The sequence below is a fragment of the Telmatherina bonti genome, assembly GCF_933228915.1.
Source record: "Telmatherina bonti genome assembly, chromosome: 15".
NCBI classification, from domain to species: domain Eukaryota; kingdom Metazoa; phylum Chordata; class Actinopteri; order Atheriniformes; family Telmatherinidae; genus Telmatherina; species Telmatherina bonti.
In genome coordinates this window covers 4,948,372-4,968,430 of record NC_136613.1, presented here as the reverse complement: position 1 = coordinate 4,968,430, position 20,059 = coordinate 4,948,372, and the positions used below count along the sequence as shown (strand labels likewise).

Here is a 20,059-nt window from a genome sequence, read left to right as displayed (position 1 = left end):
ATATATATATATATATATATATATATATATAAACATATATATATATGTGTGTATATGTGTTCACTTCCTTGCTTGTGTTGTACCGGATGATTCCATCAGGGGGCGCGTTAGAGACCTCAGATCTTGTAAAGATGCGTAATTTGTAGGCTGGAAATGAAAGAGGTCTGTGATTGGTCCATTTACAGATCCCAGAAACTGTAAATGTCACAAAGCCAGGATAACCAAAGAGTATTGTAAGTCACATTGTAAGTGTACACACCGTAGACCTGAACACCAGGCCTTGTTTTTCCCAACACAAGAAAAGGATTGTAACAAATATTATCTTCATATTTATTACCACATTATCACCATTTTCATGCAATGTAATGTTCTCCGATTAGTTAGTTTCTCCAGTTACTATGACGATCATATTTCTCACAGTGCAGCAGCAACGATGGAGGATGTCACAGACTGCTTCCTTCTATCTGGCCCATCTGACCCCTACACTGCCCCCTACTGGTTACTGCAATACTGCAGCTTAGATGTGCAGAGCGCTACTTCTGAGGACATGAACAGAAAACATGCAGCAGTCATGATGAAACACAAGGATGTGTAAGTAAAAACAACGTACATTAAGACTTGTTCATGTTTGTAAACACCCGTTTCAGCGCCAAAAATCATCCAAACAGATTTCTGAGATTCAGGCCTTGTCCACACATAGCAGGTGTCTCACAAAACCAAGATATTCTCCTCCGATTTGTCCTGCCATGACCAAAACGCAGGTTTCTGCAACAAAAACGATGGTTTTAAAAACTTCTAACCAAAGTGGAGACGTGTGAATACACCGTCTGCACGTGGACACATATAACCAGGGTTTTAGGTTTTTAAACGTGACGTCTGCGACAGAAAATACCATGACGTCACATGTGCGACCTTTGTTTATGTAACCGAGGGTCTCGTACATGCGCCTTTACTTTTAGAATATATAAAACAAGAACATGAAGAAGTTCTGAGGAACTGGAGCGCCACCATCTTTTATTATTACTCAGCCTCGTAAACCGTTCACCAACAACACAGCGCAGACTTCCTGTCTGGCCTTTTCAAAATAAAAGCATAGGCACACCGCTTATCGAACATATTAACTCTTTTACATTTACACCAGCAGGAACGTCCTCGAAACTGATGCCGTTATTTGTTGCCCAGGCACTTGTGTTTGTTTTTACAAGCTCAGCTCTGCTCCACATAAACTACCAACAGCAAAGGACTACATTAGGGACGGTTATTTTCCTCCACCGAACCAGATCACGTTAGAGGCATGTTTCCTGTTTTGTGGAAGGGACGTCGTACGATAAAAGGTTATTCTTATTGGATGGGATTAGGGGCGCTACCGCCGCCTAAAGGTTTGATAAGCTTTTGAATGAGCTTAACAACGCGGTTATGTGGATTTTTGTGGATGGATTTGCTTTTGAAAAATGAGGTCATGTGGACTCATTTTGTTTTTTACTGGCCAGAAGGGGGAAGATATTCGGTTTTACAAAAACCTGCCTACGTGTGGACGAGATCTCAGTTTGTTTCCTTTATAGATCATTAAAACAAATTTAAGCCCAAAGACAAAAACACAAAATGCATGCAGAACAGCTGTCAAGACAAAAGCTGACATCCCTTTTCTCATTGCGGTTCCTTCGTCAACATCAACCTGCTCAGCAGTTCACCAGCAGTGGGACGGTCTTCTGCAGATCCAGACCTCTGAGGGGGGAGAACGCAGGGAGTCTTTCGAAGCCCAGCAGCTGGCGGGTGGACGACTCCCAGTTCAGGCCAAACTCCAGCCGGCTGCAGATGCAAGGATACTGCCGGTCCGCCCAGCACACCCAGTCCACCGCCTTCTTCACCTGCTTCAGACGGCCAGTCCTGTAAGTGGACGACAACCAGTAAAGAACAAAGACCAACATTCAGAACCAGGACCAGCACTGAACTGGATCCTGATGTTCACTAAACCAGACTGAAGGTTTGTTTTGGTCAAACAGTGTTTGGAAATGATTTGCTTAGCATGGTGTCTGTATGGCGTCTGCATGGAGTTAGCATGGCCTCTAAATAAAGTTAGCATGGCCTCTAAATAGAGTTAGCATGGCGTCTGCTTGGAGTTAGCATGGCGTCTGCTTGGAGTTAGCATGGCGTCTGAATAGAGTTAGCATGGCCTCTAAATAGAGTTAGCGTGGTGCCTGCATGGAGTTAGCGTGGCGTCTGCTTGCTCTGCATGCATGAAAAAAAAATACATCTGGGTGTGTTTTTGGAGATACGTCAGGGAGTGGACGCGCTGAGGTTGCGGTAACGTATTGTGTCATTTCCTGTTTCCCTAGCGTGTATCACTGCGGATTGCTACGAGCCGTTGGCTCCTTTAACTTCTTTCTAACTTCTATTTATTGTTAACCAACCACTCACTTTAGCGCACAATATCTTCCCAAACCACTGTTCTATATATTGCATTTATTTTTGGGATCTTTGGCTTTCTGTTTACTGACTTAAACAGCTCAAGCACTCGGTTTTAGCATGGCTGCTAGCTCTCTTCCCACACCCCGGTCCCCTGCCTTTTCTTGCTCGGTGTGTCTGATGTTTAGCTACTCCTCCGCCTCCTTTAGTGATAACGGTAGGTGTATTAAGTGTAGCAGCTTGGCAGCCTTGGAGGATCGGCTCTGCGAGTTAGAAGCCCAGCTCCGCACTCAGTTAGGGAAGCAGTTAGTCAGCAAGCCCCCGTTAGCCAGTGCGGAGCTACCAGCCAGGGCAGCTAGCCCACCTAGCGGTCCCTCAGCAGTTCCCGCGCAGCCGGGAGCCGAGGCGGGCTGGACGACGGTCAGGCGGAAGCGTAGCCCCAAACCAAAACCCACTGGCCACCACCGACCTGTTCACGTTTCTAACAGATTTTCCCCGCTCGGCGACACACCCGCTGAGGCAGAAACCCTGATTATAGGTAGTTCCATAGTCAGAAATGTGGCTCTAGAGACACCGGGGACCATAGTCAAATGCATTCCTGGGGCCAGAGCGGGCGACGTCGAATCGTATTTGAAACTGCTGGCTAAGGCTAAACGTAAATACCGTAAGATTGTAATTCACGTCGGCGGTAACGACACCCGGTTACGCCAATCGGAGGTCACTAAAATTAATGTTGCTTCGGTGTGTAACTTTGCCAAGAGCATGTCGGACTCCGTAGTTTTCTCTGGTCCCTTGCCAAATTTAATCAGCGATGACATGTTTAGCTGCATGTCATCCTTCATCCGCTGGTTGTCTAGGTGGTGTCCCGATAACAACGTGGGTTTTATACATAATCGCTTTTTGGGGAAAGCCTGGTCTTATTAGGAGAGACGGCATCCATCCCACGTTGGATGGAGCCGCTCTCTTATCTAGCAATATGGACTCTTTTATTAGTCAGCTAAATTGACAACTCAGGGTTGGGACCAGGAGGCAGAATTGTAGTCCTACACACTTTTCTGCAGCTTCCCACCTGCCGCCACCCACCCAAAACCCCATTCTGACCTTATACAACTCCCCAGCAGTAAGAATTAAACAACACAAAAACACTCCTCGGGTTAATCGTGAAAACCTCATAAAAATAAAAACAATGGATCTAATAAAATCTGAAAATAAGACAATAAAGTGTGGCCTACTGAATATTAGATCCCTCCCAAATAAGTCTTTATTAGTCAATGACTTGATAGGTGATCACCACATTGATTTATTCTGTTTTACGGAAACCTGGTTACAGCAAGAGGATTATGTTAGTATTAATGAAGCTACGCCAGCTAACTTTTTAAACTTTCACATTCCTAGAACTACAGGCAGAGGAGGAGGTGTTGCAGCTATCTTTAAGTCAGAATTTTTAATTAATCCTAAGCACAAAACTAACTATAAATCCTTTGAATTCCTGACATTAAATTTATCTCATCCAAAATGGAATTGAGAGAAACCGCTCCTTTTAGCATTAGTGTATCGCCCACCTGGACCTTACTCCGAGTTTCTGACCGAATTCTCTGATCTCTTGTCTGAGTTAGTGCTGACTACTGATAAGGTCATTGTACTAGGTGATTTTAATATTCATGTTGACGATGAAAATGATAGTTTAAACATTTCCTTTAGCTCTATTCTAAACTCAATTGGGTTTTCACAAAATGTCCATGGAGCCACTCACTCTCATGGTCATACTCTTGATCTGGTTCTAACATCTGGTATTGAGACTGATAAGCTCAAAGTATTTCCTCAAATCCCTGTCTTGTCCGATCACTTCTTGTTAACCTTTGAATTCACTTTATTTGATTACTCACTGACCAAAAATAAATTCTACTATAGTAGATGTTTATCAGACAATAATATTACAAAATTTAAACAATCAATTGAATCAATTTTTTCACATCTACCATGTGTTAGCATGACTGAGAGTCCCCCTTTAAGCCTTACTCCTGCTCAGATTGATCAACATGCTGATACTATAACAGCTTCAATGCGTACAACCTTGGATAATGTTGCTCCCCTAAAGAAGAAGAAATTAGGTAAGATTATGAAGGCTCCCTGGTTTAATTCCCAGCTTCGAGCTCTAAAACAGGCATCAAGGCGTTTGGAAAACAGATGGCGTTCATCAGGATTAGAGGAGTCTCACTTAACCTGGAAAGAAAGTTTAATTGTATACAAAAAAGCCTTACGTACGGCAAGAACAGCTTATTATTCATCACTGATAGAGGAAAACAAAAACAACCCTCGGTTTCTTTTCAGCACTGTAGCCAGGCTTACTAGGAGCCGGAGCGCTGTGGAGCCATGTATTCCTTTCTCACTTAGCTGTGATGATTTCATGTATTTTTTTCAGGAATAAAATTGACACTATTAGAGATCAAATTCACAATACTCTTCCTTCTACCTATAATGTTGAGCCTGTTGTGGTCTCCGAAGCATCCTTAGAACCAGGATCTGACTTGTGTCTAAATAGTTTCTGTCCTGTCCAACCCTCTGAATTAACTAAAATAATAGCTTCATCTAAACCATCCACCTGTATCTTAGACCCTCTCCCAACGAGCCTCTTTAAGGACATTTTCCCTTTAATTAATACATCACTACTAAATCTTATCAATATGTCTTTAGTGACAGGATATGTACCACAATCATTTAAAACTGCTGTAATCAAGCCTTTACTTAAAAAGCAATCTCTGGATCCAGAGGTGATAGCAAATTATAGACCTATATCTAATCTCCCGTTTATGTCCAAAATTCTGGAGAAAATAGTTTCAGCTCAGCTACATGCCCACCTGAGCAGAAATAATTTATTCGAAGAGTTTCAGTCAGGATTTAGAGCTCATCATAGCACTGAGACGGCATTGGTGAAAGTTACTAATGACCTTCTTATGGCCTCAGACAAAGGACTTCTGTCCGTACTTATCTTGCTTGATCTTAGTGCTGCATTTAATACAGTCGATCATAACATTCTGTTACAGAGACTAGAACAGGTGGTTGGAATTACAGGTACAGCGTTAAGCTGGTTTAAATCATATTTATCTGATAGACTTCAGTTCGTTCATGTAAATGACAAGTCCTCCTCCCAAACTACAGTAAGTCATGGAGTTCCTCAAGGTTCTGTACTTGGACCAATACTCTTCACGCTATATATGCTCCCTTTAGGCAAAATTATTAGACAGCATGGAATAAACTTTCATTGTTATGCAGATGATACTCAACTATGCTTATCCTTTAAACCAGATGAAACAAATCAGCCCAATAGGCTACAAAATTGTCTCATAGACATAAAGACTTGGATGTCTAGAAATTTTCTCCTCTTAAACTCAGATAAGACTGAAGTAATTCTCGTTGGATCTGAAAAACTCAGAGCTAAATTTTCCAGTTTTGTAATGAACCTGGATGGCATTACTTTAGCTTCCAGTGCTACAGTGAGAAACCTTGGAGTAATATTTGACCCTGACCTGTCCTTTGGCCCACATATTAAGCAGGTTACTAAAACAGCCTTCTTTCATTTACGAAATATAGCCAAAATTAGGGACATTCTGTCTCAGAGTGATGCAGAAAAACTGGTTCACGCTTTTGTTACTTCGAGACTAGATTACTGTAACTCTCTATTACTGGGCTGTCCTAAATATGCCCTGAAAACCCTTCAGCTGATCCAGAATTCTGCAGCCAGAGTCCTGACCAGAACCAGCAGGAGAGATCATATTTCTCCAGTTTTAGCCTCTCTTCATTGGCTGCCTGTTGAATCTAGAATAGAATTTAAAATCCTTCTCCTTACATATAAAGCCCTCCACAACCAGGCACCACTATATATCAAAGACCTCATTGTTCCTTATATACCAAGCAGAGTACTTCGTTCGCAGACTGCAGGCTTACTTGTGGTTCCTAGAGTCTCAAAGAGCCGAGCAGGAGGCAGAGCCTTTGGTTATCAGGCCCCTCTCTTATGGAATAAGCTCCCAGTTAGTGTTAGGGAAGCAGACACCCTCCCCACCTTTAAGACTAGGCTGAAGACTTATCTTTTTGATAAGTCCTATAGCTAGGGATGGTTAGCATCCCTTAGTTATGCTGCTATAGGTTTAGACTGCTGAGGGACATTTCCTGATACACTGAGCTTCTTTCTTCTTCTCTTTATCTCTCTCTTTTACCCCCCCCCCCCCCCCAATAACAGTGTTGCATCATTAACATGTATGTCTCCTGTCTCAGCAGGTCTCCCTGGCCGGGAGTAGCAGTTCCTGTTGTCTGTTGTCTTTCTGTCCTCTTCCCCCCACACAGCAGAGGCAGATGGCTGCCTGTCCTGAGCCGGGTTCTGCCGGAGGTTTCCTTCCTGTTAAAAGGGAGTTTTTTCCTTCCCACTGTCGCCAGTGTGCTTGCTCAGGATGGGAGATTGAGTTGGACTCAACTCAATCTGTTGGTTTCCTTATATAGACTATTATGAATTGGCCTTCATTATGTTTTCCCCTCTGTCTGTAAAGCGTCTTGAGATGGCATTGCCGTGATTTGACGCTATATAAATAAAGTTGAATTGAATTGAATTGAATTGCTTGGAGTTAGCGTGGCGTCTGCTTGGCGTTAGCGTGGCGTCTGCATGGCGTTAGCGTGGCGTCTGCATGGCGTTAGCGTGGCGTCTGCATGGCGTTAGCGTGGCGTCTGCATGGAGTTAGCGTGGCGTCTGCATGGCGTTAGCGTGGCGTCTGCATGGAGTTAGCGTGGCGTCTGCATGGAGTTAGCGTGGCGTCTGCATGGAGTTAGCGTGGCGTCTGCATGGAGTTAGCGTGGCGTCTGCATGGAGTTAGCGTGGCGTCTGCATGGAGTTAGCGTGGCGTCTGCATGGAGTTAGCGTGGTGTCTGCATGGAGTTAGCATGGCGCCTGAATAGAGTCAGCATGGTGTCTGAATAGAGTTAGCATTGCGGCTGCTTGGAGTTAGTATGGTGTCTGCATGGAGTTAGCATGTAGCTGGCATGGCATTTGCAGAGTAGAGTTAATGTGTAGTTAGTGTGTAGATAGTAGGCGTGTGTTGGTAATCAGACCTGGGTGGTGAACTGTCCTCCAGGCGAAACAGGCTGTGCAGCAGTTTTCCTTCCTCCAGCTTCTCCATTCTCATCAGCTGCAGGACCAGAAGGGTTGCGACCATCCGGAGGATATTTGCGTGGACATTCACACCTGTAGCACACAAACCTTCTTTACTCATTCCTAGGATTACTTTACTCATTTGCAGGATTACTCTAATCGTTCCTGGGACCAAATACAAACAGCTCCTCTCACCCAGAGAACAGATCCCTTTACTCTTCAGGAAGACATTGGCGAAGACGTCCACGTTGAGGTTTATCAGGTCTCCCAGTTCTGAGGTCAGATCCCAGAAACCGTCCTGTCATGGACAGATGTCAACATCATGGTCAGAGTAAAGATGTGGAACCAGGACATGGAGTAAATCTGCTCAGATGAAGACAGACATGTCCGTGGACACTTTATTATTTTTAATCAAACTGTTCATGAAAATCTTCAATCCCAGAAGAAACTCTTGGAACTAAACTAAGCCCTGATACGCGACTGAAGGTTCTGTAGGCCTTTGAGTCAATCTGGGAGGGGTTATTAGGTTGCTCCCAAAATATCTTCTGATACCATGACTTGGCCCGGTTCCAGCCAAAAGTCCACCCAAGATCTGGCCCAGATCTGCATTACAGACCCAGACTAGTTTCCTTTATCATAACGTACCAGTACTGATACGACTCGGTTATTCCGAAACTAAGATGGAATTAAAACGGCTCGGAGCCCGATCAGGGCCATAAAGTTGGGATTTAGCAGAAGTTGTGGCTCAGATTGGACTTTGTTCTGGCCCAAATCTGGGCTAGATCAGGGCCAGCAAAAACATGAACCAAAGCTCTGCAAGTACCAGGACTCCCACGCTCGCCTGGACTTGGACTTTATTAATAAATTATTATAAACAACTGGAAAATAATGGACTGATGTTGGCCAAACTTGAGCCGGAACCAAGCCAAATCTGGGCCCAAACCAGGGCTAAATTCTTAAGAACCCACATCTGGCCCAAGACCTTATTAGATCCAGCTTGGATTTGGTGATGGCCAAAAAACACTGGTCCAGATCTGTAGTGCTGATCTGGGCCAGAACTTTTAAGGACTGCGGGCCAGATCTGGTGGGCGTTCCCGCTGGGTCAGAATGTGGAACTAAAGCTCTACTTCCACATCCTCTACATTCTACACCATGTTCGCTCACAGTCCTTCACTTTTTATGACCTTATATGGGCATCTCAGGTGTTTTCCTGCAGGTACTGGCGGGGAATTTTATTTAGAAATGTATCCAAAACAAAAAGTCTAAAAGAAAAAGTGGAATGAGGCTCAAAGCATCCGAAGAAAATCCTTAAACCGTCCTCAACCAGAAGCCAGGAAAGCATGGAAGCTTCTAGCAGCAGCTGGATCCTGAAGAGAAACTGGTTCTGACTGGTTTCTGCTCAGCGGATGCGGTTTTATCTGCTCGTTCAGGACCAGATGATTCTCATCATGTCCCGACTGAAAGAGCAGAAGACGGAGACGTCCTGCAGGACAGTCGTCTGCTCAGGTTTTAGTTTGATTCTGAAAAGACAGAAAATGTTTCACCGAGTGCTGCAGCTGGAAGATCTTCGTCCATTTCGGCTTCAGGTCTCCGTAGCTCCTCTTCCCGCTGAAGAGCTTCATTCGCAGAGCAGGAACCATACGGCCCTCTTGGGGGGGCAATCTGGCCCACAGGAGAATGTGGTTAATATGACAGTAATATAATAATATTAACTGTAATATTCTAATAAAAGTAACCGTAATATTTTAATAAAATTAACTGCAACAGCAGGAGTTATTAATTTATTTAGTTTTACATTTTCAGCCTTTTAACAGAAAAATATAACAAGTTCGGACTTCTGCCGTTTTTACAGAAGAATTTAAAAGAAATGTGTTTTTATTTAGTGTGAACTTCCATTTCCTACTAGTTTTGAACGTTTCCACAAGACGTTTAATTCTTTATGTTTATGACAGGATAACTTCTGTCTTTCTGACTAAATGCATCAGAAAAATACAAATATATGCTAAATGTCATGTTCATAATACAATACTAGAAATGTAAAATACTGACATATGAAATAAAATGTAATAATTATGCAATACATAGGAATATAAATATGTGTATTAATGAATATATATTAACCCTCTAAGCGGTGGCGGCACGCCTGCAGGCTTGTAAAAAGACACCTTGTTTTTCATCTCTTTGTATTGTTGGATCCCAGCAGAGAGGTCTGTCACAGCCCTGGTGGATGAAAAACACACGTAGTAAATACATATTTTATCAGAAAAGCATTGATACCATATTTTAATACTACTGATGGATTGGCAGGTGCAGTCGTATGAAATATGAAACATCTAACAGATTGTAGAAAATGTTATATTAAAATATAGATAAAAACAATGTTGGCGTGGAGCCCCGATGCTTAACGGGTTAATAACATAATTATGTTTAGAAAGTGTAAAATAAAAATATGAAACTAAATCCATCAAATAAATCCATAAAATGCATGAAGGAGTTCATCATTTCTTCTAACAGGATCATTAGATCTTGACATGCTGATGTTTTACTGGAAAGCAGACTGGAGGGAGAGTTCTCAGAACATCTCAGGACTCACTCAGACGATGGAGAAGCAGGAGATCTGATCACTGGGAGGAGGTCCAGGGAGTCAGGAGCATCTCCAGCAGAGGAAGATGCCTTGAGGACTCTGTCAGGTGTCAGGGATATTTTACAGCGGCTCTGTGTTCTGAGAAAGGAATCCTTCCTCTTAAAAAGAAACAAGGGAGTCTCTGAAGTCTCAGCTGGAGGCGAAGCGGAGGATGGCTTTAACGTTTCAGGCTCGCGTAGAATGTCGGCCTGGGACGTCTGCTGCCTCACTTCAGAGGCCGAAAAGCAGCTCATCATTGCCTGAGGAACTGCATGCCCAGATGTGGAGGCCGGCATCGATGCTGAAAAACTGATGCTTGAACCCTGAGCCTGATCTGCAGCAGATGTTATCACGGCTGCTTTAAAGCACAAGTTGCTTGCTCTTGCCATACGACGTACTGAGGTGGGCTCATGGCTGAAGGACTGCTCCGTCAGGTCTGGCGGGGAAGGACGATCCATCATTGGTACATATTTTACCAAACCTGCACCTGCTGGGGATCCAAAACCTGCACCTGCAGGGCTCAGTCCAAACGCTTCACCTGCAGAGCTCGATCCAAAAAGCGTACCTGCAGGGCCCGGTCCAAAAGCTGCACCTGCAGGGCCCGGTCCAAAAGCTGCACCTGCAGGGCTCGGTCCAAAAGCTGCACCTGCAGGGCCCGGTCCAAAAGCTGCACCTGCAGGGCTCGGTCCAGTAACTCCATGGAGTTGAGCTCTGTTAGCCAGCCGCATATGTGATAATGATGCAGGTTGACCAATAGTTATTTTGGGAGGAGAAGGACGGACATCAGAGGACAGAGGGACTGCAGCAGCAGGAGGAGGAGGAGGAGGAAAGCCCAAAAAGGAGGAATAAACAGGAGGAGGAGGAGGAAGATGAACATCAGAAGAGCGATACGCAGCTCGTTGGAGTGAGTGACAACTGAGTTCTTCTGCAGGTGGAGGAACAAGCATTTCTTTCATCAACATCGTCCCCCTTGACGTGACAGGAGATCCACAGGTACCCTACAGAGAGAATCATGAGAAGAAATATGAATAAAGTGACGGTAGTGCTGCAAGCTTCAGCCAGATAATCACATAACATCAGGTCACCTGATCCTTAAAGACACTGTGGATGCTAGCCTACCGTGCGCTTCTACTTTCTCTCACTGGAATAGCATAAGAATAAAAACATGAAAGATTCTTTCTGCTAAGTTAAAGCTCCAGTAGGTAACGTTGCTGAGAGACATGTTCCTCTGGGTGAAGTGGTTCCCCGTCCTGATAGTAGTCTATACATTCTGTAATCATGAACAATAAGAACACACACACACACACACACACACACACACACACTCATTCTACACACTCATACCCCGATAGGCACATCGGGGGGCAGTTTTGGGGTTCAGTGTCCCCTAGGACACTTCGGCATTTCAGGGGAAGCCTGGAATCAATCCCTCAACTTACCTGTTGAAGGACAACTGCTCTTCCTCCTGAGCTACAGCCGCCCCAATATAGTTAGAACCCCTCAGTTTACTGTAAATCTGTAAAAACTCTGACCAATCCAAACGTTCTGACCCAAATGGAGTTGTTCATTTCTTATATTTCGTAGCTTCTTCTCCAGGCTCCCCTCCTCCCCCTACAGCAGCACATACCTGATAGCCACACCCTGCATATAAACAGCGTGTTAGGATGAAAATACAAAGTAGTGAAGAAGAAACTCGGAAGGTAAACATGGCTGAGAAAATGCAGGAAGGATTTCCCGACCCGGCTCGGTTTATTTGCCTCCTCCTGCTAAACAGCCGAGAAAGAGAAAATTGTTGCTGCGAATAAAAAAGCCTCGGATCACGCAAGGAGCAGAACCAGAGGGGGAGGAGCCAATACAGGGGGAGGAGCCAGACGCATGGGGAGGGGTCAAAAGCAGGGTGGGCAAGATACGGGGAGGAGCCAACACAGAAGGAGTGACCAATACAGGGGGAGGAGCCAGGGCAAGGGGAGGCGTTTTTACATTAAAGTGGAACTATTATGTGTATTTCAGGCTAATTTATTTTTATTTCTGAGCCCAGAAGGACAGGGATTGATGGAGTTATTGTCACAAATGGCTTTATTTACTTCAGACCGACCCTCTCCGTAGGCTGTCAGATCAGCCTGCGGGCAAAACGAGTGGATTGAGACTCTTCCGCATTAAGCCCCGCCTCCCGCCACTGCACTACATCGGGAGCGCGCACCACACCTGCTTTCACCGTCATTGTAACATCTCATAAACAGAAGGTTTAGGCTCATATGAACTCAATAAAAAAACAAAATACAATGTCAACACATAGCATCCAGCCCTACATGTTGGAACCTGAATCAGAGCCTGAAAACGAAGTGGAAAACAGCAACCCACAGCAACGAATGCAGCAGGATGTCTCTCTTTGGTAAACTCACCAGCCATCGTTGGAAATAACTTTATCCCACGTTTTCCACCCGCCTGATGTATTTGTACATGCCCTTGTTAACCAGTAGAAGGTAACCAATCACCGAACCTTATCCCCCGGGACGTCACAAGGATTTCCACGTAGAAAAAAACTCTAAAACGACGCGTTTTTCGTCGCCATGGAAACCAAACGGAGAGAGTGCTGGAACTCAAACATGCGTTTAGGTGATCAAAAACGGTGTCATTCACATGTCTGATGAGGATTCGACACTGTAACACTGAAGAAAGCTCAGAAAACTCCAAATACCATTATAGTACCCCTTTAAAGTGTATGCTGACCATAAATTATCGAAATTTTCGCCGTACTTGTGGCGTGTGCCAAATTTACCAACTTTTCATAGATATTGAGGGCAGTGTTTCCTGAGTCCGATCCTTGGGGCCCACTGCCCTGCATGTGCCATACAGAACCCTGCTTCAACACACCTGACTCCAATCAGTGGCTCAGCAGGTTTTCATAGAACTTGGCGAGTAGTTGAGTTGATCTGCATCAGGTGTCCTGGAGTTGGGAGGAACTAAAACATGCAGGGCAGTGGGCCCGGAGGGCCAGGATGAAGAAACACCTGAGGTCGATTTGCTTAGAAGAAGAAAGCTGCAAGTGGCATCCATCGGGTCTCATGCTCATGCCATGGCAACAGGTGTTTGACTGACAGTTTCTAGTCTCGGGGTGTTACACGTGTGCCAAATTTTGTTGTCCTACGTCAAGGTAGAGGCTCAGGCGCCTCTTCACCCTCATGCCCCCCCTCATTAAATCAATGATAAAAAAGCAGCATCATGCATCAGTTGTGCATCCCAGAAAGACGTACATCTAAGTCATATACCTCATCTACATCCTCACTATCTTCGTCCTCCAGGTTGTCCATTATCTCGTCGTCCTCTGTGTCCTGTGTGTCCTCTGTGTACTCCGTGAGGGCGTGAGACATATAAAGACATGTTTCCTCCAGCGGCACTTCATCCTCGGTGTCCTGTGTGAGGGCCTGAGACATATGAAGACATGTTTAATTTTTGTAAATCTGTAAATGTTTATTTCTCACATCAACATGGAAGCATGACAGTGACTGAAGACAGGAGTGTGCACGACAGCGTGCACTGAAGTCACCATCAGCCAGTCCACCTCTGAACGGCTTAAGAAAAAATAAATGAAGGTTCTGGAGCAGCCGAGTCAAAGCTGAAACGCTGTGGTGGGACATTAAACATCCGGTTCACGCTGGAAAAGCCTCCAATGAGGCTGAGTTACAACATTCTGTGGAGAAGAGTGGACCGAAAAACCTCCACAGCCCCACTGCCAGGTGTCACCAATGCTGCTTGCAGGTGGAACAACCTACTACCAGGTTCAGGAGGCAAACACGCTTTCACAGAGTCCATGTGGGCTTGGAGAGCGTTTTCCTTCATAGATGAAATCTCCATTTAGAGACGCCATTTTGGATTTACTCAATTTATGTTTGTCTCACATGAACATGAGAAGCATTTTTGTGGTAAGAAATCAGAAAGGGGGCAAATACTTTTTCACAGCTAACCAGTGCAAGACTCACTTCTACCCCCGAAGATCGGCTATCAGAGGACCAGCTGATGTAGGGGAGGAAGTCCACGTCCTCCTCCGCGATCAGCTTCGGGACATCAGTGACTCCGTCTTCTGCCTGCTCCGAGTCCTAAAGCAAGATCAGAAAAACTGTTTCAGTCAGGAATTTGTTATAAATCATTTAAATCCAGGTGTTGTGTGAGAGAAGTGAACTGAAACAAACCCTCTTCTCAATGGCCACAAAACTGGTGAACTGAGACAGGATTGAGAACTCTTTGCTCAGCTCAATGATGAAGGACTTCAGTTCTGCTTTTTTCCCCTGCAGAAGAAGAAGAAATCTGTGTCAAAGCAAGGCGCTGAAGCTGGATGTAGACAGACGGGACAGAAACATACCTCATGTTCAGCTTCTGAGGTTTCCAGACTTCCATCTTCGTAGTCTCGGATCAGGGCCCTTGCTGCCAGCTTGTGAAGAAACTGCCAACAGATGGACGCAGTCAGTGCGAGCTCTTAGCTTTTAATGCGTTTAGCTGTAGACGGAAATGAACCGAGCTCTCACTGTTCCTCTGGTCTTCTGCAACTCGCTTGTTGACACCATGGTCTTCAGCTCCTCACCGCGAAGATTTCCAAGAAGAGTCGCCTGCAGGAGAAAAGGGAAAACCAAGCACAGGTTAGCAGGTTTTACATTTGGGGGATTTACAGCATGGCCTTGTTGGACTTTGTATGTATTTGTGTTAAAATTAACGGATTAGTCCAGACATCTTGGTGTCATTTTAGACTCAGAGCTACATTTTAACATTTATATTAAAGCAGGAACCAGATAAACCTAAAATTTATGTAGACCATGACTGATAATTTAGAAAAAACTTATATAGACCTACATAAAGTCACCTCTGGAGTCGCTCAAGGCTCCATGCTGTGGCCCCTAATGTTCAGTATTGAAGTGGACATTTCATATCATACCTTACCTAACATGGTATTTCATGTCATGTTTTACTCACATGAGTAACTTTATATGGTAGTACTGAACCTTGTGCATTATTCTATTGCTCATGTTAGGAGGCCTCTCTTCTGGTACATTCCTAAGCGTGAAGTCAGGTAGACCTCTGTGCTTTCTGGTAGGACACTATGTCTATGAATTATCTGTCTAATCCTCCTCCCTGACATAAAGCATGTGTAGTACCTTTGAAGTCATCTATCTTATGTTCAGGACAGAGGCGGTCCTGGCTAGTTTTGCGCCCTGGGCGAACCACCCATCCAACAAGGCTCCATGTTGGACCTGTTATTGTTCAGTATCTACACATGGAGTTCCTCAAGGCTCCATGCTGGGTCCATTATTGTTCAGTATTTATATGTGGAGTTCCTCAAGGCTCCATGGTAAGCCTCTTATTTTTCAGCATCTATTTGTGGAGTTCTTCAAGGCTTCATGTTTGGTCCGTTATTGTTCAGCATCTACATGTGGAGTTCCTCAAGGCTCCATGTTAGGTCCCTTATTTTTTAGTATCTACATGTGGAGTTCCTCAAGGCTCCATGTTGGCCCCCTATTCTTCAGTATCTACATGTGGAGTTCCTCAAGGCTCTATGTTGGGCCACCTATTGTTCAGTATCTACATGTGGAGTTCCCAAGGCTCCATGTTGGGTCAGTTATTGTTCAGTATATAAGCACGTATATAAGTAATTAAGTAAAGGTTTATTTACTTTATTTGTTTAGAAACAAATAAAAGAAAGTAAAAACAAGTTCAGAAAGATGAACATAATTCTACAACCTTGTGTTTCAGAAGTCTACTGTAATGGAGTTTTTACAGGTCGCTCTAAAAAGTCACTGCGAGTCATCCAGAATGTGGCTGCTCGTGTGCTTACTAAGATCAGTATTCAGTTGCAGTAAATTTGGCTGAACTGACTAAAGTTTGTAGAAATTAAGAGACCGGAAGAGAGTAGCTCTGCATCTGATAGGGTGCATAAAGGGTGTACCTGAGTGCAGTGGGGCACAAATCCATAAACCAGAGTGTGGCAGTCGTTGAAGAGCGCATGCAGCTGTTTGGGAGCTTGCAGAGGAGGATTAGCTGCAGGATTAAACTGCTGCCACTTCACAGACACAGAGCTGCAGCCAGGAGATGACATACGCTTCACCTGAGATGCCACCTGCAGATAAAACATGCTTAGTGAAGAACGTCTGGGGTGGGGGGGGGGGGGTGGGGGGGGGGGTAATTTTGCCTTAAACGGATCACCTTCTCGGACCAGGTGTGTTTGGTTTTAATGTCAAAGAACTCATAAGATCCGCCCCCTGCCTGTGCCAGGGCCCTCAGCATGTGGCGATTGGCTGTTGGGCTGAAAAAACAAAGCTGATCTCATCTTCACCTTACGGCTTTGTGTGAGCTGCAGGAAGTCGTGACCTACAATGGTGTTCTCACCTGAGGCCGCAGGTGAAGAGGCGGCTGTGCAGATTGTTGTCTCTGAGCAGCTGCAGGGTGAAAGCGGCATTCTGGATGTGGCCATCCGACAACAGCAGCAGGTTCCTCACCCCACGGGATGGCGGCAGCAGGCTGAGTGCTCGCAGGGGACGCCACAGCTCGGTGCTGCCCCCTACTGGCAAAAATTGCTGGGGGGAGCAGAAAAGCTGACATACTGAGACCGCATAAGTTAGTGAGAAATGATTCATTAAACTTACTGCCACAAACGTCATGTAAATAAAAACTTTGTAATAAGGGCTAAAAGAACTTGATAAAAAGAACGGTTGGTGAATGAGGACTACTGATCTCTGGACAGTTGTTTGGTCAGAATGCAGGACAGAAGCAAACAGCTATCAGCAGGACCTAAGCGGACCAGAACTCACCCTGATGAAGCTCTCGGCTGCCTGACGAACCATATTGAGCGGCTGTGTAGTGAAGAAAGCCTCCCTGTGATCTAACAGACACAAACAGGAAAAACTTCACGCGTTGGAGACAACATATAGAAAAAACCAGTAGTGAAGTTTGTTTCTCAAAACACATTTACTTCAGGGTTTCTGCTACATGTTAATGATGGTAGTAAAACCATCACAACTAAATTCTATTCTATTCTACAGTCATTTAGCAGAAGCTTTTATCCAAAGCGACTTACATATGAGTGAGATCAACACAAGCAGGAAATCAAACAGTAGAGGACATCGTAGGAAGGTGCTGGTGGACTGTCCAGTTGGACGCAGAGCCTTCCATGAAGTGCTAAAGGCTTTTTTTGTCTTTTGTTTTTTTTTTTTTTGTTTACTTCCTTCCCACCCCATAATATCACCTATGTTAAAATACAAAGAAATAATACCATAAAGTTTGTTGCAAAGAACTGGGCTAAGTTCTCCAACTTTCCAACAAATACAGCTATACTAACGGTGTGCTCAGACCAAACGCGTTTTGAGCGTCAAAAACACTCAAAACGCTGAACGCTCGACGCTGGTCACTAAACTGCCACTTTTGTGTCCGACGCCCAAAACTCTCCCAACGCTCCTGCCGCGTGTGTGTCTGGAGCGAGCGGCAAACGCGGCGGAAAAGAGAGGAGGGAGGCGGCGTGAAGTATAAACTTCAATGGTGATGTTGTGTGCCCTCATTCAATGGTCGTGGGAAGGGAATATGGAAATAAATTGCATGATGTCACAAAACATCAAGAGTGGAATGAAGTATGACTGTTTATTAGTGATGTTGTGTGCCTTCATTTAATTTCTATGTAACTGCCTACGTGCAGCTGTGCACGGCTGCATCCTGTTATTCGGCTATGCACAGCTGCATCCTTATAAACAACTGTGTTTGCTTTAAGAAGGTCATGAGAATGTTGAGAAGACTGAATAACACAACTGAGTCAGCCACTGTGTGTATGTGGGGAAAAGGTTGGCCACCTCTCTACCTGCTCTCGCACGGTGTTGTTTGTGCCAGGGTATAAAGTGGAGAAGTCCCGGACTTCTGGTAGAGTTGGGTTTCACTGATCAGGACGCCCAGCTGGTATTTTTGGCACTCTCTACCGGGGTTGTGGGCTCTCCAACCTATCGCGTAAAACGGTAAGAGCTGGAACTGAAACTATCTAAGTGCTATACCAATGATGTGTTTGCTTTCTCCTTGCTGTTCAGATTAATAAACGCGATTTAATTGTTGAACACTGAGAGTCTGTTGTGGTCATTATTCACCGACTTCCACGATTCTGTCTGAATAAATAAAAGTGTTTCATTACACAGCGCTTTCCTTCCGGTCAGTTTGAATGATGGCGGATTCAGTAGAGAGATGACATGGTTTTATTTAATAAATAAACCGAGAGGATGTTGTCGTAAGGCAGTAATAGTCAGTGTTAATGCAACAATAGCCGCACTCAGCAGAGAACTGCCGCCGCTGCCCCCAAACAAAGCGTTGCTAGGCAACGTATCCGGCTACGTTGCCAAATCAGTAACATTCAGCTTTTTAGCCAAGAATGGTTATCCTAAATATTGTCCGGAGTAATCGCATCTCAGCCCCGTGTCTGGGTTCACCACAGGAATCCTCCAGGAGCTGATCGCTCTGATTGGTTGACGCCCCGCGTTGAGCGACCAAAGTTCAGCTTTGTCCATCTCTGGCTTTTGATGCGCGTTCCGCGTGGAACGCCGACGCCCAAAACGCGACACGAGAAAGCTCGACGCCCCCTTGCCGCGCCTCCCCATAAACTTTACATGGAAACCTGCACCTCTTGACGCTTAAAACTTGTTTGGTCTGAACACACCGTAAGTGTTAAAGTTCTCCTTGAAGAGCTGAATCTTCAGCTTGCTCTTAAAAGTAGACAGGGACTCTGCAGAGCGGACAGAGTTTGGGAGATCATTCCACCATCGTGGAACAACAGAGGAAAAGAGTCTGGCTGGTGATTTAGTCCCACGTATTGGTGGTAACACGAGGCGTCTTTCACTGGTGGAACGTAGCTGTGGAGAGGGAGTGTAGGCCTGGATTAGGGAGTGAAGGTAGACGGGAGCTGTTTGAGTTATTGTTTTGTAAGCCAGAAGCAAAGCTTTAAATTTGATGCGCGCTGCGACCGGAAGCCAGTGAAGAGCGATTAGCAGCAGAGTGACGTGTTCATTTGGGTTGGTTGAAGACCAGACGCGCTGCGGCGTTCTGGATCATCTGCAGAGGTTTAACCAGCATGCAGGCAGACCTGCCAGTAGGAAACTGCAGCAATCAATGCGCAAGATGACCAGACCCTGAACCAACAGCTGGGTCGTGTGTTCGGTCTGGTATGGTCTGATTCTCTTGATGTTGTAGAGAGCATATTGGCAGGTATGGGCAACCAAGGCAACATGGACCTTAAAGGTCAACTGGTCATCCACCATGACCCCAAGATTCTGGGCAGCAGGCGTAGGAACAAGTGTGACAGAGTCAAGCTTCACACTCAGTTGCAGATGTAAGGAACGATTGGCTGGACAGACAATGAGCTCTGTCTTGGACAGATTGAGCTGAAGGTGGCGAGCCGTCATCCATGCCGAGATATCAGCAAGGCAAGCTGATATTCTCATTGAGATGGTTGTGTCATCCGGAGGAAAGGAGAAGAAAAGCTGAGTGTTATCTGCATAGCAGTAGTAGGAGAAGCCATGAGAGCTTCTAACTGCTCCAAGTGAGGAGGTGTATAGTGAGAAGAGAAGAGGGCCGAGCACCGACCCTTGAGGGACCCCTGTTTTCAACTCATGAGATCTGGACACTTCTCCTCGCCAGGATACTCTGAAGGATCTTCCTGAGAGGTAGGACGAGAACCAGGAGAGGACAGATCCAGAGATGCCGAGCTCAGAGAGTGTGGAGAGGAGAATCTGATGGTTCCCTGTGTCAAAAGCAGCAGACAGGTCCAGAAGTATCAGGACTGAGGATTGACCAGTGGATCTGGTCCAGCAGGATCAGGACTGAGGATTGACCAGTGGATCTGGTCCAGCAGGATCAGGACTGAGGATTGACCAGTGGAT

The 20,059-nt window shown here is 45.2% G+C and overlaps 1 protein-coding gene across 2 annotated transcripts in view; it reads right to left on the bottom strand.

The window, feature by feature from the left end:
* Positions 1-347: 347 nt before the first annotated feature.
* The window catches only part of parp4 (poly (ADP-ribose) polymerase family, member 4), a 37,336-nt gene continuing 17,624 nt past the window's right edge, over positions 348-20,059 (bottom strand). The window contains exons 23-37 of one of the 2 annotated variants that reach the window (XM_079254166.1): positions 16,964-17,034; positions 16,542-16,729; positions 16,359-16,458; positions 16,102-16,272; positions 14,690-14,770; positions 14,527-14,607; positions 14,357-14,452; positions 14,147-14,263; positions 13,436-13,591; positions 10,137-11,164; positions 9,665-9,763; positions 9,088-9,205; positions 7,739-7,841; positions 7,504-7,636; positions 348-1,887 (exon numbers count right to left, since the gene is read on the bottom strand). In XM_079254166.1, coding sequence (XP_079110292.1) covers positions 1,680-1,887; positions 7,504-7,636; positions 7,739-7,841; positions 9,088-9,205; positions 9,665-9,763; positions 10,137-11,164; positions 13,436-13,591; positions 14,147-14,263; positions 14,357-14,452; positions 14,527-14,607; positions 14,690-14,770; positions 16,102-16,272; positions 16,359-16,458; positions 16,542-16,729; positions 16,964-17,034 — 2,750 coding nt within the window. In that variant the 3' untranslated portion in view covers positions 348-1,679. Of the gene's footprint in view, positions 1,888-7,503; positions 7,637-7,738; positions 7,842-9,087; positions 9,206-9,664; positions 9,764-10,136; positions 11,165-13,435; positions 13,592-14,146; positions 14,264-14,356; positions 14,453-14,526; positions 14,608-14,689; positions 14,771-16,101; positions 16,273-16,358; positions 16,459-16,541; positions 16,730-16,963; positions 17,035-20,059 lie in introns of those variants that run through there. The other variant, XM_079254167.1, reaches the window with a different exon arrangement.